The sequence below is a fragment of the Dendrobium catenatum genome, unplaced genomic scaffold (genome assembly GCF_001605985.2).
Source record: "Dendrobium catenatum unplaced genomic scaffold, ASM160598v2 fragScaff_scaffold_264, whole genome shotgun sequence".
NCBI classification, from domain to species: domain Eukaryota; kingdom Viridiplantae; phylum Streptophyta; class Magnoliopsida; order Asparagales; family Orchidaceae; genus Dendrobium; species Dendrobium catenatum.
This window is the reverse complement of record NW_021318726.1, coordinates 425202-441309: the sequence shown is the minus strand read 5'-3', so window position 1 is coordinate 441309 and position 16108 is coordinate 425202. Positions and strand designations below refer to the sequence as shown.

Genomic DNA, 16108 nt, shown 5'->3' with positions numbered 1-16108 from the left:
AGATTTTTATTTCTAAAAATATATTAAACATCATTTTCAGGTCAAAAATGAGATCGCGAGTCAACTCGAATTCGACTTATTTAATAAACATGTCATAAAATGCAATCCAACCTAAATTTTTCATGCACGTTTCGAGTTGGGTTGACGGATCTGGTTATTTATTAACACATCTATCTCTTATAATAACCTATAAAACCTCTTGTAATTTGTTCTTCCTTATAGCCTCCAACATCAACCTTAAATATGACACATGTTCCTCAGCTTTCTTAGAACACCCAAATATGTCTACACACAACCTGTTCCTGATATGACTTAAAATACTTGGTTCATTAGATCCATGAACATTTCCAGTAGATTAATCACACAAAAATAATATTACCAGGAGTTATAATGATCATAATTATACTAAGATTTTAGTTGGGACGACTTTATTGTTGCTTTTTAAAGTAATTTTTTAATAAAAAAATTTTTGAGCTTACTAAAAAGGAAATTTATAAAACAGTCTAAGTATAATATTTACCATATCCTCTTCCTTTCTCTGGTTTATGATAACCAAACCTCAAATCCATCTCGAAAAATAAGGATGTAACTTTCAAATATTTAAGTATATCATCTATCTTGGTAATGGATACTTATCTTTAAGTACTCATTTAATGCCTTGTAATAAATGCGCATATATGATCAACTATAATGAAATCCTATGGATATCTGAGTAAGGTAAAATTTTTCTCTACGGTCACCAAACGACGTCCAGAGGTCAATGAGAACACGTCACATTATTTTTTTGTTGTGTACCGCTGCTATATATAGCTCAGTACCAGGTAACATGGAGGGACTACTGCTCCTCCAACTCAAGCCAACTCAAGATAAAGTTGAATCCATAAAATTTAAAGAACCATAAATCGAAACGAATCAATTAAGAATTTAACTCCTTAAACCTTCAACAAAGAAAACTTTAATCAAGACTACAAATTCAGTTATGAAGGCTAATAAGGTTGATAAGATGATAGACTTAACTGCAATTCCTATTTGAAATACATTAAATAATAACTAAAATGCAATGGCAAATAGTTAGAACATATATGCACACAGCACAGTAACAAAATGAAACTAAACTACAGATTGCTAAATACATACATATGTGAAGCAAATGGATAGTTCTTCTTCAGTTGTCTGCAGTACCTGGAAGAAGTTTTCTTGGAGTTGCGCTCGTCATTCCCAAACGGGCTGCTGTAGCTGGTATGATTCGCGAAGGAGATAGAACTTCTGCGATTGATACATTATATGAGTCGGCGCCGAGCCGGCTCTGCAACCACCCTCTACCTCCAGAGAAGCCATCTGCTACAACCCAGGAGTTCTTGAAGCCAAGGCTGGTAAGTGTTTTCGCTACGATCACGGCGGTATCAGAATACCTGCTTGTTGTGTTTTGAATATCCAAATCAAGTTCAATGTAGGAGGAAACTAAACATTTGGAGTATAAGGAGCAGGCACATACGAGTCCATTATCACAATGTTTGAACCTTTGTTGATTCTTTTTAGATAGGATATCTTTAGAGCAACTATCTCTGCTTCAACCTTCTTTACATTCCGAACAAGGCCTTTAAGCTTGTTTGGGAGTTCTTCTAGACTGAAATAAATTAGTCTTTTAAGTATTTTACAAATTTTTACAGAAGCAAATAAAGATGGGTTATGGAAAGATCCTTACGGAATTGAGATCATTTTGTTCCTAGCACTGGAAGGGAGGCGAGGAACTCCTGTCTTGTTTTTGTCTTTCTCTGATCTTATGTCGATCATAATAAAATTTTGTGATGATAGCACATCAAGAGTCTGCGCAGGGCTGAGATTACCTAATAAATCATGAATTTTGCTGCAAAGTCATTAAAAAGGTATGCCATATTTACAGAAATATGCGTTTGAACTTTCATTAGGTTGTGCGATTTACCTTTGTAGCCACGGAAGTTGAAAGAAACAATCGACCATATAGATGGAAAAAGAAGGTATGCCAAAAATAGTGCTCCAGCTGAGACAACAATGACTGTAGGATCTGCAGAGGTAATTGTTTCAAAAGTTGAAGCAGCAATTGGCTTTGCTCCTTCAATTACTTTTGTCGTTTGCTGTGCTGCATCTGCAAACGTCTACCAGAATGAAAATCTTAATCACTTTCCAGGATCGACAACAGAGCTTCGTTTATCCAAAATTTTAACATTAATAGGATTTTTCTAAAATCTTCATATCACTAGGAACCGATAAACATGCAAAAGGGAGAACATTGACACAATACAAATTTATGGGAGAAAGAAAATGCCCTCCAGTGGAGTGCTGTTAGACTGGTCCAGCCGGTCTATGCGGGACCGGCCTAGGCACGAACAAGGCTGAACATCTCCGCCTCTCCCGCGGAGCCGATCAAGCCGCAAGCTTTGCGGGAGCCAAGTTGGAAATATGTTTGGGGGATTAAGAAGGAAATTTGAATGTAGGAGCTATTTAGGGATTTCCTTTTGATTTTTATGCATTAAATACTTTGTTTTCCTAGGGTTATGGCATCTTGAATTTGGCTGAAAATTGAGATCTCTTAGATTTAGGTTTTCTTTGGGTTCTAGCGGCGTCTAGAGATTTGGGAGAAATCGATCCTCATCTCAAATAGAGGATCAATTGTATCTTGCTATTTTTCGTTTCCCTTTCATAATATATATATATATACTATCTACTACTTTTAAGATTTTGTGCGAATTTTTATGAAGAACTCTTGCTGTTTTCAGAAGATTGATAGGAATTACTTGCAATATACAAGTATTTCCTATCAAATTGGTATCAGAGCAAGTCTTGGGACCGTTCGGGGGATGATTTGGGCAAATTCCGACGGCTGATTTTTGGTCGGGAAAGGAGAGTTGTTGTTTTTGTAATCCAAATCCAGAATTTTTTTATCTACAAAAATCCGGATTGAGATGGCGGCCAAGAAAGTAGATGCGCTTGAAGAAAGGCTTCAAGGGGAGTTGAATCAAATCAAGACGACGGTGGAGAAAATGATTTCCTCCATGAAAAAACAAGTAGTCGATCTCCGGGACATGATGAAGAAAATATTGGAAATCCATAACCAAATGACGGATTCCGTGGCAAAAGGGATGGAAGGGAAAAGTACAAATTTTAAAATTCGTAGGGAGGAAGATGAGGTGGAAATCGTGGAGGGAGAAACAAGAAAACCCTATTTGGAGCCTTTTTAGAGGGAGGATAGAGGAGGTAGGTATGGGGAAAGAGATGGGTATGGAGGGGCGGAGCAAAGGGGTGCTGATTGGGAATGCCGGGATGAACATTATAGTTGCCGAGGTGCTGATTTTGAAGGAAAAAGAGGGGAATTCGAAGGGGGTTTGGGCTATGGCAGGGCAAGGGAATACCGAGAGACGTGGGGTGGGCCAAGCACTTGGAAGAGAGGAGGCTATGGAAGAATAAGGGGGACTGGTGGAGATTAGAAGGTAAGGAAGCTGAAGATGTCCATATTTGAAGGGGAGGATGCGTACGGGTGGATTTATAAGGTGAAGAGGTACTTCACCGTCAATGGTGCCCAAAGCCCCACCCCACCGCCGGCCCTTCACCCAACCGAACCCAAGCCCAACCACCCCCTTTCCCCTTAGATTTTTCCCTCCATCCTTGATTACATCGATTCCTTTCCAAATTGGGTTGATTAATTTAGGTAACTCATTAACTTATAAAATTCAAATTATTTGAATTTGAAAAGTTACCTAAAATATCACTCCTATTTTAGGAAACTTTCCAACTCTTTGCCTATTGAATTAAAGTTAAATTAGGATGAAATATTTCATCCTAAATTTAAGTCCATGACTTAAGGAACCATTAATAGCTTCTTTAATTTCTCTCCATATCCCATTAAGTCGTCGGCCCCCCTTTGATTTAAATTTGGATTTGTTTCCTAAAGCTCCACTTTCTTATTTAAGTCAACCTATCTTTGGAAAGGATTTGAATTTGAAATAAATCAATTTTAGATTTCAAATCTTCCATTTTCCTTTTAATCCTATTTTAGGAAAGGTTCTTATTTAATTCAATCAAATCATGATGAATTGATTAATTAAAGTCTTAACTCCTAATTTCAAATCTTTCCTTTTCTCTTAATCCTATTTTGGGAAATGTTCTTATTTAATTCAATCAATCAAATCATGAAGGATTGATTAATTAAAGCTTTAACTCCAAATACATTGCATCTAGACACTCCCACACCCCCCCCCCCCCCCCCCCCCCCCCCCCCCCCCCTTGGATTTCCTTGGGATTTTATTTCCAAATTCAAGAGGCTCTTTTTGGAAGGAATTCAAAACCCCTCTCCTTCTTCCTTGGCCGACTTTCCCAATCCCCCACCTCTTTAGTTCCTTTCGAAAATCACACCACCACTTTTGGAAATAAATCCCAACCTCTCCTCTAACCCCACCGCCCCCCCTACTCTCTCATATCCTCTCCAAATATTTTCCAATTCAAGGATCTTTGATTTGGAAATTATTCACAGCCTTCCCTCCAAAGTCCTCTCCCAAATTCAACCTTAACTCCACCAAAACTCTAAACCTACCCAAGCTCCTCCCTTGTGGCCGACCACCTTCCCCCACCTTCCACCACTTAAACTCTTGAAGAAAATCTCGCTCCTTCAAGGAAAATCTGCAAGGACAGCAAAGAAACATTATCTTCAACACTTCAACACTTGGGAGAGACTTCTTCCTCTCCAGTTGAATCTTCAAGGGGAGCTACGACAAACTTCTTCAACATCTCGCCTATTTGTTTTTTAATTTTGATAAGTGTAAACTTCTTCCCCCTTTTAATTACTTTCCTAATCCCCTAATCTTGTAGGTGATGACGATTCACAAGGAGCGAGCTTCACCTTTGCCTAAGCTAGTAAACGTAGGATTTTTTTTCGTCGTTGCCCAAAACCAAGTAAACATAGGATTGAGTACACTTCATTCGTTTCTAATCTTATTGTTAGATTAGGGATTTTCGTTAAAAGCTATTATATTTGCATGTCGTTGATTTTCTTTGTTATTTTAATAATTCAAAGATCTTATTGTGCAGCTTAGTCTAAACGGAAGTGACCGCTCTTATGTTTTATTTTGTCGTTTTATTTGCTAATAGTTCTAATAATTATTATTCAAATCAATAAGTCATGCAAGTTCTTATCAAATTACTTTAAGCATTGTAATCCTACATCATATATATGTACGTATGCGTTACCACCAATATAAAAAGATACATAAATAAGTATTTAAATGCATGCACAAATGCATAAATGTATATCCACTTCGATCCAATTTCAAATTGTTTTGAGATTCAAGCCTAGCTCATTAATCCACTCATTGTCTATAATACGAGTTTGATTCAAGGAAGAAATCGATTCAATTTTCAAGCAATCCTTGATCTTCGCATCAAATTTGAAAAAGGTGTTGAAATATAATATAAACAAGAAAGGATATGTTATTAATGGAGTAGCTATAAGTTTATCGCATTAATTAATTGAAGAGTTACATAAACCTCTATTTATATTTAGAGGATTACAAACCAATACAAAAGAATTGCTATGGTTGTAAGAGGTTGTTTAAAGTGATCAACAGAGATGAAGCTAATGATTTTACATGAGCGCTTGAATGTACTTGGTGCAATATATGCTTGTACCATGCAGCAGAAATATTATTATGGATGCATAATGTTTTGGCTCCCCTCAAGTTGACGATCTTGGCGAATGCACATCAACTTGTCCCGAAGAAAACAAAAACAAGTGGTAGGCGGTTTTATTGTGAGGACACCAGCAAGTTAATGCTGAGAAGTAACATGATCGATTGCAATGCCTTAGATTTGATGCACTCACAAATGAAGTAAAAATCAATTCCAATGTTCTTTATGCATGCATGAAAAACAAGATTCTTGTCGGAAAAAGGTCAATATATTGTTACAATTGAGTGGTGTAGTTGATAAGAGTAAGATGTCAAACTCTCAAGTAACTAAGAAGCTAAATAATGTTAGCGATGGCAACCATTATGGCCCAATATTCTGCCTCAATAGATGATCAACTGAATATAGTTTGCTTCTTAATGCAATCGGATATAAGTGTTTGTTGAAGAAAAGCGCAGTATCCTATAATGGATTTATATCATTGGAATCAACAGCCCACCCAGAGTTAGAGTAAACCATGAGATGGAGTTAACCTTTATGAATCGACAGGCCATATTGGCTGATATATTTAAGATAGTGAATTAGGCGTTTGAGTTGTTGGTAGTGAATAAGAAGCAATTTTGCATATGCTGATATAAGCGATTTACAGCATAGCTGATGCCTGGGCAGGTTACCATTAGCTATTTAAGTTAACCAACCAACTATAATAATAATGTTGGATATTCAAATTTAATTGAGAAAGCATCTAGAAACGCATTTTTGGATGAGATGGGATTTAAACATGGCTTGCAGGTGTCCATGCTCGTAGGTTGAGTAGCTCTAAGAAGTATTGCTTTTGACTTAAGTGTAGACAATATGAATTGTTGGGGTCAGCAGCCCCATCGAAGTCAGAGTGGAGATGGAACTGACCTTTATAAATCGACAAACCATAGTGGATTGCATTTTTGAGATAGCAAAATAGGCATTTGAGTTGCTAGCAATGAATATGAAACATTATGCAAATGCTGACATAAGTGATTCACAGCATAGCTGATGTCTGTGTGGGTTATTGTTACATGCTGAGCTGAGCCAACCTCTGTCATAACAAAGTTGGATATTCAAATTCTGGTCAGGACTTATCACGAGGGGCAGTTTTGGCTGAGATAGGATTTGAACATGGCTTGCACCTTCATGACTGAATAATTGAGTAGCTCTAGGTTGTATTGCTTTTAAGCATAGATTGTAAGTTATTTGTGTGACGTGAAGTCCAAGGAAGTGAGAGAGATCGAGGCTTTTCATGCGGAATGAATGTTGTAGCTGCTAGATGATGTGTGAAATGGCGGTGGAGTCATTGTCTATAAGGAGCATATCATCTATGTAGATAACAATGTACATGACTGTGATTTTCCATTTATAGATTAGGAGCAACAAGTCAGCTATGCTGAAAATGAAACCAAGCTATAGCAAATCACTACCGCGGTGCTTGCTTGTAATGATTTACCGCGGTGCTTGCTTGTAATCGTAGATGGTCATCTAGAAAAGATAGACATAATCGACATGTTGAGGGTCCTTGAATCCAAATAGATGTGTCATATATACAGTTTCATCGAGATATCCATGGAGAAAGTCATTGGAGATATTGAGTTGTTTAATAGGACAATTATAGGTGAAGGCCACTGTAAGAAAGATAAGAATAGTTGGCATTTTAACGATTGAACTTAATGTTTTTATATAATCAAGGCATTACTCTGGTCTATAACCTTGAGCAACTAAGCAAGGCAAGCCTTATAGTGAGCGACCATTTTGTTGGAGTTATATTTTGTCTTGAAGGTCCACTCTTATTGCCAAGTAGATTCTTAATGGGAGAATGAGGAACAAGGATCCATGTATCTTGCTTGAGGAGTGCATCAAACTCCTGAGACATCGCCTGTCTCCATTTGGGCTCCTTAGTAGCATTAGAAGACAAGAAAATTATTGTTTGGAAGAAAGCCATGATACCATTGTTAAAAGTGTTGTAGTGTAATAAATGTTCAAGTTATGTATAAAGTTTTGCCAGGAATAGAGCAATAGCTTTTTCACAACATAGACAAAATAATATTCACCAAAATCAAAATTCTAAGGAAGTGAAACATACAGCAAGTGCATCCCATAAAGCCATTTTTACAGGCAAGACTACTAACCCTAGGAAAAAGAACTAAATTTGTATTTGTTTAACTGTATTCAGTATAGTCGAGATCAAACAATAAAAATCTGGAAGTTAGCAATTCAGCATAAAGAAATTGAAGAGTATTTCCCAGAAATTAAGGACATTCATGTTGCATTTGCCTTTATTTTAGCGATGCATGTCCCAAAAAGATATATCACTAACAACTTGTATAAGCAAAGATGTACCCAAAATGAAACTTCAACACAGCTAGCAAAAGACAAGCCAAATAAATTAATACATTGGCATCCATACATACTTAATGCAATGGATAAATATTTATGAACAAAATGAAGCCTCAAGACAGACCTTAACAGCGGAGACTACAGGACTGGGATCAACACCAGCACCTTGAAGAGCCTCTTTTGCTTGCTTGGAAGCATCAGAAACAATAGGAGTTGTGATCTTCACCGCTTCCTCTCCAGCACTCCTAAGCACTGGCAGCGCTGCATCCACTATTGGCTTAAGAGAATCTGTCACTACCTTAACTATATCCTTGGAGAAGTCCAAGGCTTTTGAACCCGCTTCCCCAACTTGATCTATTGTCTCTTCCACCTTAAACATGAACAGCTTAGTAAGATACCGATTACTGCATATGACACTATTACCAGTGTGGTGCACTAAGAAAATATGCTACATTCTCTAATAGATCCACACTTAAACTAAAACATCAATATTCATTAATTGATACTATAAAAAGTGTGCAATAAACTCACTGAGAACTTTTTGATAGAGCCAAAGATTTGAACCGGATAAAACGTTTTATTCAACCAATAAGTAAATCCTTTCATTCAAATATATGAGTTTACTAGACATAAAGTCTTTGAACTAAGCATACGGTTTTATATTTTATACAAGATTTATTACTCAACAATATAAGAAATTTTATTTGCATACAATCCATTTCACTCAGATATAAAATTTGATCCAGATCTGACAAATCTTTAAAAATGTTAATTCAACAGATATTTTATAACATAATCTCTATGGGGCTATTTGGCTGCAAGTAGGATTTAGTAAACCTTATGAATCTGAATTTAGTAAATTCTTTGGCAGCTAACTCCTGAAAAACGTTTTGCATGACAGACTATAAACTCTGTTAAATCCAGACAAACTGTTTAGCTATAAATTTCAAGATTTAAGTTAGCTAATTCATTTATTATTTAAACGTAATTCATTATAGTAAAATAGGAATACCACAATAAATAATCAAATCATAAACAAATTACACAACAACAAGAGTTTCAATACATATAAGAATAAAATACAACTAAACATGAATATTTTTATTTTGCATCCTTAATATTGAACTAAAAATCAAGTTGGGCAACATCGATGACTCATTGCATGTAATTAAAATAATGCAATCATAAATAACACAAAAATAAAATATTTTATGCTTAATGAACTTAAAGTCTTATAACCACTTCATGTACATCAGTGGTGGTCCCATGTCTCATAGTATGCCCTTGAATGTTAACCACAACAGTTGCATGCATATTAAGGTATTCATCATTGATTCCTACCTCCCTTAACTCACTATCAGGAATCATCTCAATTTGAAACATATTGAAATATAAATCATGTATGTAGTAGCGAACTATAAATTATGCAATACTACATAAGTGTAATACCCAACCATAAAATGAATTAATTTAAATATATGAAAATTTGGTCTTCAATGTTGCCGCTCTGAGTTGGCAAGTGCAGCGGCGCTCTTTTCTCTATTCTACAATAACCCAAAATTTTGCTTGCAAAGCAGTGGCATTATGGATTGAAGTGCCGCTACACCAGACACTAAATGATGTTTTTATTTATATTTAATATTAAATATCTCCCACCATAACCCCAAAGCCTCCCCATTTGCTGCCTTGCTAGGGAAGAAAAGAAGAGAAGGAGAGGAGAAGAGAGAGAGAGAGAGAGAAGAGAGATGAGAAAGAAAGTTGTTTGAGGTATTTTCATCTGTCGAATCTATTACAAGATTTCATAAGATCATAATAGGTAATCTAAATCCTATTTTTGTTTTTATTTCTAGGATTTTATCTTTTCTAAAATTGATAAAAAAAGTCATATTTCTATTTTAACAAATTTCACCATGATTAAAATGTAAATTATGATTTTAAGAAGAAAATGAGTAGTAGATGAACCTGCATCGATTAATGAAATGGCAACTTTACAGCATTTGCACAAAATATATGAAAATCAAAACTTAGGGTTTTACATATAAGTTAACATGAGCATTGATATCCATTTATTATAGCAGACATGCATTACGAATATGAAAATTTTAGATTGAACGCCATATCATGGATATATGACTAATATAGCATTTGCATGCAAGAAAGAAATGCTAACTAAAAACTATATAATTAATAAGTGTTGCTTATTAAAACAATTATCCTGCACAAAAGGGGGGCCCAATGGGCTTTTCTTAAAATAAAAGATTTGTGGTAAAATCTTAGATATTGGTCTGTAATTGATTTACTGATTGACTGAATTATGCCGATAAGTAAAGAATGATGACTCTTTATTGATTTATTTTGCCACCATTAAAAAAGAATTGATTGTATCCCTTGAAGAGTGTAGTGAGCTTACCAATACTGGTGTAAGCCAGAGCCAACCAAATAATATTTTTCTGGTAATATAAACTTCCCTCCACTAACTATCATAGCACCCTCATATCACTGGCACACCTCCCAGCTATAGATAACATAAATCAATTGTCAATCGAATGAGACTACATCCATCAAATTATGAGAGAGTGAATCACTTTCTATTATGGTATATATTTTACAATCATCTACTAATCACTACAGAGACATGCATACCAGCATAGCCAAAGTTAAACAGATAATATTTTTCTAACAATCTAAACTCTCCCTCCACTATCATAACACCTTCATATGACCTCCAGATCTTCCAACGATAGGTAACTAATGAGGACATCAGAAGATTCATGATCTACGGCCACGATCTACTTTGGATTATTATTGTATTTGATATATTTTATTTTATGTTTTATGAGTCTTTTGTATTTATTTCCATTTATGCCCTTGCTTAAGGGCCTCGTCATGTGTTTGCTGGAAGGGCAATTGTGTCTTTTTATTTTTCTTCATGTATTTGGCTATTTAAGCCTTCTCCCTCCTCTTGGAGGGGGGATGATGATTATTGAATGAAAAATTTTGTTCTTGTGTTCTCTTTGTGAGTTCCTTCTTGAAGATCTCTTAGCGAGTTCTTTGTTTGAGATCTCTTTGTGAGTTCTCTAGATAATTTCAAGCATAGTTCTTCTTCTCCCCATAAACTACCACAAGCAAAGTCCAAGAGTTGAAAGAAGCCGAAGCCTCCACTAGTGCCACCACCCTTGGAGCCCCATCCCGTCGGCCACCCTAGCTCCACCGGCCGGCCACCTTGCCGTCGGCCTCTCCCCTCTCCACCACTTCCTCCACGCCTCCCTTCCCTAGCTTTCCTTGAAATTTGAATTTCAAAATTCAAATTCTTTCCAAATTTGGAAATTCCATTTATGGAAATTTTTTTGAATGAATTCAAATTACAAATTAAATTAATTTGGATTTATTTAAAATTTTCCTAGTCATCATTCATGTTTGGAAACCCCTCTCCCTCTCTCCCTAACTCCCTCTCTCTCTCTCTCCATACCGCCGGCCCCCCTCATTGGGCTCCCCATTGATTGCCATCAATGCACCCCTTCTAAATTTTGAAATCTGAAATTGATTTCAATTAAACCTCCCTCCCATCCCAATTAAAACTGAAATCTATTTCAGTTTTTCTATTTCAATTAAAACATCCCGCTTTCTCATTAATCCTTGTCATTAAAGACCCATAATCACTCTTTAAATTCAGGTCAATTCAAATTTTGAATGAGGATTGATTTAATCCCGTCAATCTTAATTTGACAGTTATCAATTTGTTGTCCAAAAGATTCTCAAGGGCTGGTACATACGTTTCCTGCATTTCCACCTACTGTCCAGCTGATTGGACAAATCCAGGTTGCTGTCCTCTGTCCAGGAGCGCTCAAATCAGCCATGAAGCAGTCCTGGGAGACCTCCTAGCTGCTGTCTAGTTGTGTGGAGAACCATTGGCTGCTGTCACCAGTCCAGGAAAGCCAAAACCAGCAAGGAAGGGGTCCAAGAAGGTCTCAAAACTGCTGTCCAAAGAGTTCGGCATCACTTCCTGCTGTCCTGGAATTCCCTGCAGCCACCAACTGCTGTCCACGCTTGTGGGGAAGGTTAATCTCGGTGAAGTGCGAGGAGGTTCGTGGTTGCTGTCCACTTCATGCCCAACTTTCAAACAACCTTGCTGGAGTGCGTATCCCTCTTGTCTTTGGGTAACTTCGACACCCGACTCTCTATCTTCATAGTTACAGCCTTGAATGTAAATTTATTATCTTCATGAAGATCATATTAATGCTTCTCCACTAAAACCTAGTAATTGGATGAGTTGTGTGAGGGATCTTCTCATAGCGAATAATCTTATTGTTAGTATTGGAATCTATTGTTGGAACTATCCATGTATGCAATGTTGGATTAAGCTGACTATCTTTTGAACTTAACTTCTATGCATGTGAGTTAACCTAAGCTAGGTACTACTTTAATATTTATCTTATCGTTTGATTCCGCATAAGAAGCTTGCTTATTATGGCCTCTAAATCTAAACGTGCAAACTTCTTTAAGCAAATCATTTTCGCATGGGATTGTTTCACATCAATAACATAAACCAATTGTTGATCGAATGATACACCATCAAATTATGTGAGAGCAAATTACCTTCTTTTATGGTATCTATTTTGTAATCGTCTATTCACCATTGCAGAGACATGCAAACATCTATAGCTTTAATGGCATTTTGAAAGTAAAAATTAAAATGTGAGTAGGCCAGTATGAAATGACGGAATTTATTCAACTGGACGCAAGTAGATGAACTCATCCACAAATGAAAAATGGTTCAAACTTCAAAGTATAAGATTAAAATTATGCTTATTGTTTATAAAGAGTGCTGGAAAAACTCACACAGTTGTGTATAACATGGCCCGTATATAATATCTAAATGTTTGGCAAAGCTTAACAACATAAAGAATATATCCACAAAAGCTATCCTTGTTATCCATGATGCTTTGAAGAAGAGTAATGAAAATAAGGTGACACTAATGACTTTGGACAAACCATTGCAATGTAATTAGATTAAATATAAGCTTAGCACTCATACTCATTTCTTAATTCTGGTTGTGATAGTTGTACTTTATTAAAATATTTTTTATGCATTTCTCATCATTCTTTAATATTTCAAAAAATTGGCTTATTTTTAAGGTTTATCTCATGATTGTTTATCATGTATTATACCAATTCACATAATATTTGAGTTTTCATTGTGTTAACCTAGCTTCTATTATATAAATTGTTATTTCAGACTTCAGTCATGGCTACTATTTAAGAGGAACCTTACCTAACGCACATTGTGACATGACCAATGCACATCAAGAAATTAATAATGCAATGAATGAATTTATTTTGTCAATCATGAAGGAAATTAGTTCCTCCAATGAGTATATATACACATACGGAGGGCTATGTTTGATGGGTCATACACTGGTATTCAATATGTGGTAGATGCATTTGCTGGCCAATGATTGCAATCTTATAACCAATTCAACCTATCATCCTAGGCATTCATACAACTGAGGGACTTATTGTTCAGTCAAGGCCTACTAAATGATAAAAAAAATATTATGAAGCTGAACAATAAAAGATTTTTCATGGAGGGGTTGCATATGCCCATATTTGCAGCAAGTGTGTGAATTTTCAAGCACTCCTTCAAAATATTGAGCAAATACTTCAACCTTATACTATAAGCAATTGTATCATTAATGGAGGGGTTCATTAACTTGGCCCCAGCTGAAGCAAACTTCCTTCCTTTCATACAGGCCAACTTACAAAATCATTCTTAATTTCAAAATGCTATTGGAGAGACAGATGACACGCATGTACCCGCAATGGTAAATAAACAATTGTAAAATAGATACATTAATAGAAAAGGATTAAGTTCTCATAATGAAATGATTGTAACCTCATTCGATTGGCAATTCATTCATATTGCCGCTAATTTGGAGGGGTTTGCAGGTGATATGAAGATTCTATGACAGTTAGCACGTAGAGACAGGTTAGAGTGACGCTAAAAAAAATATTACTGGGCTGACTCTGACTATGCTAATATCGATAAGCACATGGAACTACTCAAGGGATATCAATATCATTTGAGTAAGTATCATGGAGACACATCTCATAGATACTCAATCGAGAGGAAGTTGCATAAATATCGTCACGCCCAGCTATGCAACATGGTGGAGGGAATTTTTGGTATTTTGAAAGGGAGATTTTAAGTGTTAAATCATATGCAACAATTTTATTCCACTATATAGGCGGATATTGAGCTTTCTCATGCAATTTTGAATAATTTATTGGTCACTACCATAAACATGATTTATATTTTAATATGCCTCAATTTAAGATGCAACATAATAGTGAGTTCGGTGATGTAGAAGCCAATGATAAAAATACAAACATAAATGCAATAGTTTAAGAGAGAATTTAAAGGTATGCTTTGAGTTATGCAAACACCATCAACTTGTGAGAAGCACGTGTAAGAATGTAAGTTCAACAAGAAAAAATTAATTTTGTTCTAAAACAGTAACTTACTAATGTATTATTCCAATTGCAAACAAAGATTCAATGGTGTCGCTCAACTTGATAAGCTGGCTCACATGAAAGAGGCAAAAAAAGAATATTTATATTTAATTATATTTTATTATTATATGTTTTAAGCCTCCTATTGATGTGCAACATATTTATGATTGGTTCTTAATTATGGTTGTAAAACTCTTGCTATTTTATTATAAGAAATTATGCATAAATCCCATTTGAGTTAATCCTCTTAAATCCTGAAATCTATAGCCAAATAATTTGAAATTTAACAACATTATCCATTTTCATTCCAAACAGTTTGCAAAATTAAACTGCTACGGGATTTAATAAATTCGGATTTACAGGATTGACTAACCTACTTGCAGCCAAGCAGGCCCTAGGGATCTGAGTTCATTAGAAACTAAAATAAATCTACAAATAATTTGATAAGTCAAATGATAATGATTTAAGATAAATAAGACCAAATGGAAGTTTCCTATTCTGCTAATATGCAAGAAATCATCAAAATGGGATAAGGAAATTGATGCACAGGCAGCAGGCTCGTTATTTGCAACTAGAGCATCTTCTCAGTTGTGAAACAACAACAACAAATAGTTTTTAAGGAATCAACTAATGAAGCAAAATAGATGAAAGTTCAGAGATTTATGAAGGAAGATCTAGTTCCAATACCTTGGTAAGCGAAGAGACGATGCCTTCTTTAGGCAAGGTGAAGGCTTTGGCTTCCAAGAAAGAGGTTTGGGGCTGCGAAAAGAGAGCAAGAAGAGAGAGCGCCGCAGGCGAAGGACAGAGCAGGAGTGGATGAGAGATGCGAGGCTGGGGCTTGAGAGCGTATTTGGGCAGATGAGGGGGCCTGCGCACTGCCGCGGGTCTCACTGCCATCGCCATTCCTCTCTGCTCTTTTTCAACCCTCTCTCCCTCTCTAAACTCTCTTACTGCAGTGGCAGCTAATGTTTTTTTTTTTTGGGAATGCAGCTAATGTATTCCAGAGTATTTGTTTTGTGATTACGATGATGTGAAGAGATCGAAAGGATGCGTGTTGAGAGGTGCTGAAAGTTGCTCCGAGCAGATATATCGTGTACCCGTGTGCTGCTGGAATTAAATCGACCAATACCTAGCAATACCGAGCTACGCAAACTCCCGGGTCCGTTCCGGGTTGGGTCGTCGGGCCGCGAGGTAAAGAGTAAGAGCACGTGGTGATATATTATAGGCTACCTGATGTATCTCTACGTCAGGTAACCTGAGGCAATAAAAATTAGTGCTGCTGGTTCGCCTAAACCGGTTTAATCCGACTAGATTTTAAATCAGCATCGACCAATAACACAAAAAAACCACGTACGGAGTTGACGGTTGATTATAAGGATTGAAACCATCTACACAAAAACTAAGGCTTCATTCGGGATAGCTTTCTTACTGCTTTTGGGGCAGCTTTTTTATTGCTGAAGTAATAAAAAGCCATCTCAAACAAAGCCTAAGTCTACTATTTTGTTAATGTTTAGTGCTTGGAATATTTGCGATAGTAGAGAAATATATAATTTAGCATTCTAATTTCGTATGAAGA

The 16108-nt window shown here is 36.1% G+C and overlaps 1 protein-coding gene across 1 annotated transcript; it reads right to left on the bottom strand.

Annotated features, from left to right (window-relative positions):
• Positions 1-900: 900 nt before the first annotated feature.
• On the bottom strand, positions 901-15499 carry LOC110101960 (calcium sensing receptor, chloroplastic). The gene is made up of 6 exons (XM_020830073.2): positions 15220-15499; positions 8147-8392; positions 1943-2135; positions 1706-1847; positions 1496-1627; positions 901-1412 (listed from the first exon to the last, which is right to left on the bottom strand). Exons 1-6 carry the CDS (start codon positions 15433-15435, stop codon positions 1166-1168), a joined length of 1176 nt encoding a protein of 391 aa, XP_020685732.1. The 5' UTR covers positions 15436-15499; the 3' UTR covers positions 901-1165.
• Positions 15500-16108: the final 609 nt, after the last annotated feature.

Bases quoted from the DNA above. Each gene is read 5' to 3' on its own strand.
- LOC110101960 (XM_020830073.2), bottom strand. From the start codon at position 15,435: ATGGCGATGGCAGTGAGACCCGCGGCAGTGCGCAGGCCCCCTCATCTG. The intron at 8,393-15,219 runs GTATTGGAACTA...TTCATGTTTAAG, and splicing joins TCGTCTCTTCGCTTACCAAG to GTGGAAGAGACAATAGATCA. The intron at 1,848-1,942 runs GTAAATCGCACA...ATGATTTATTAG, and splicing joins CAACTTCCGTGGCTACAAAG to GTAATCTCAGCCCTGCGCAG.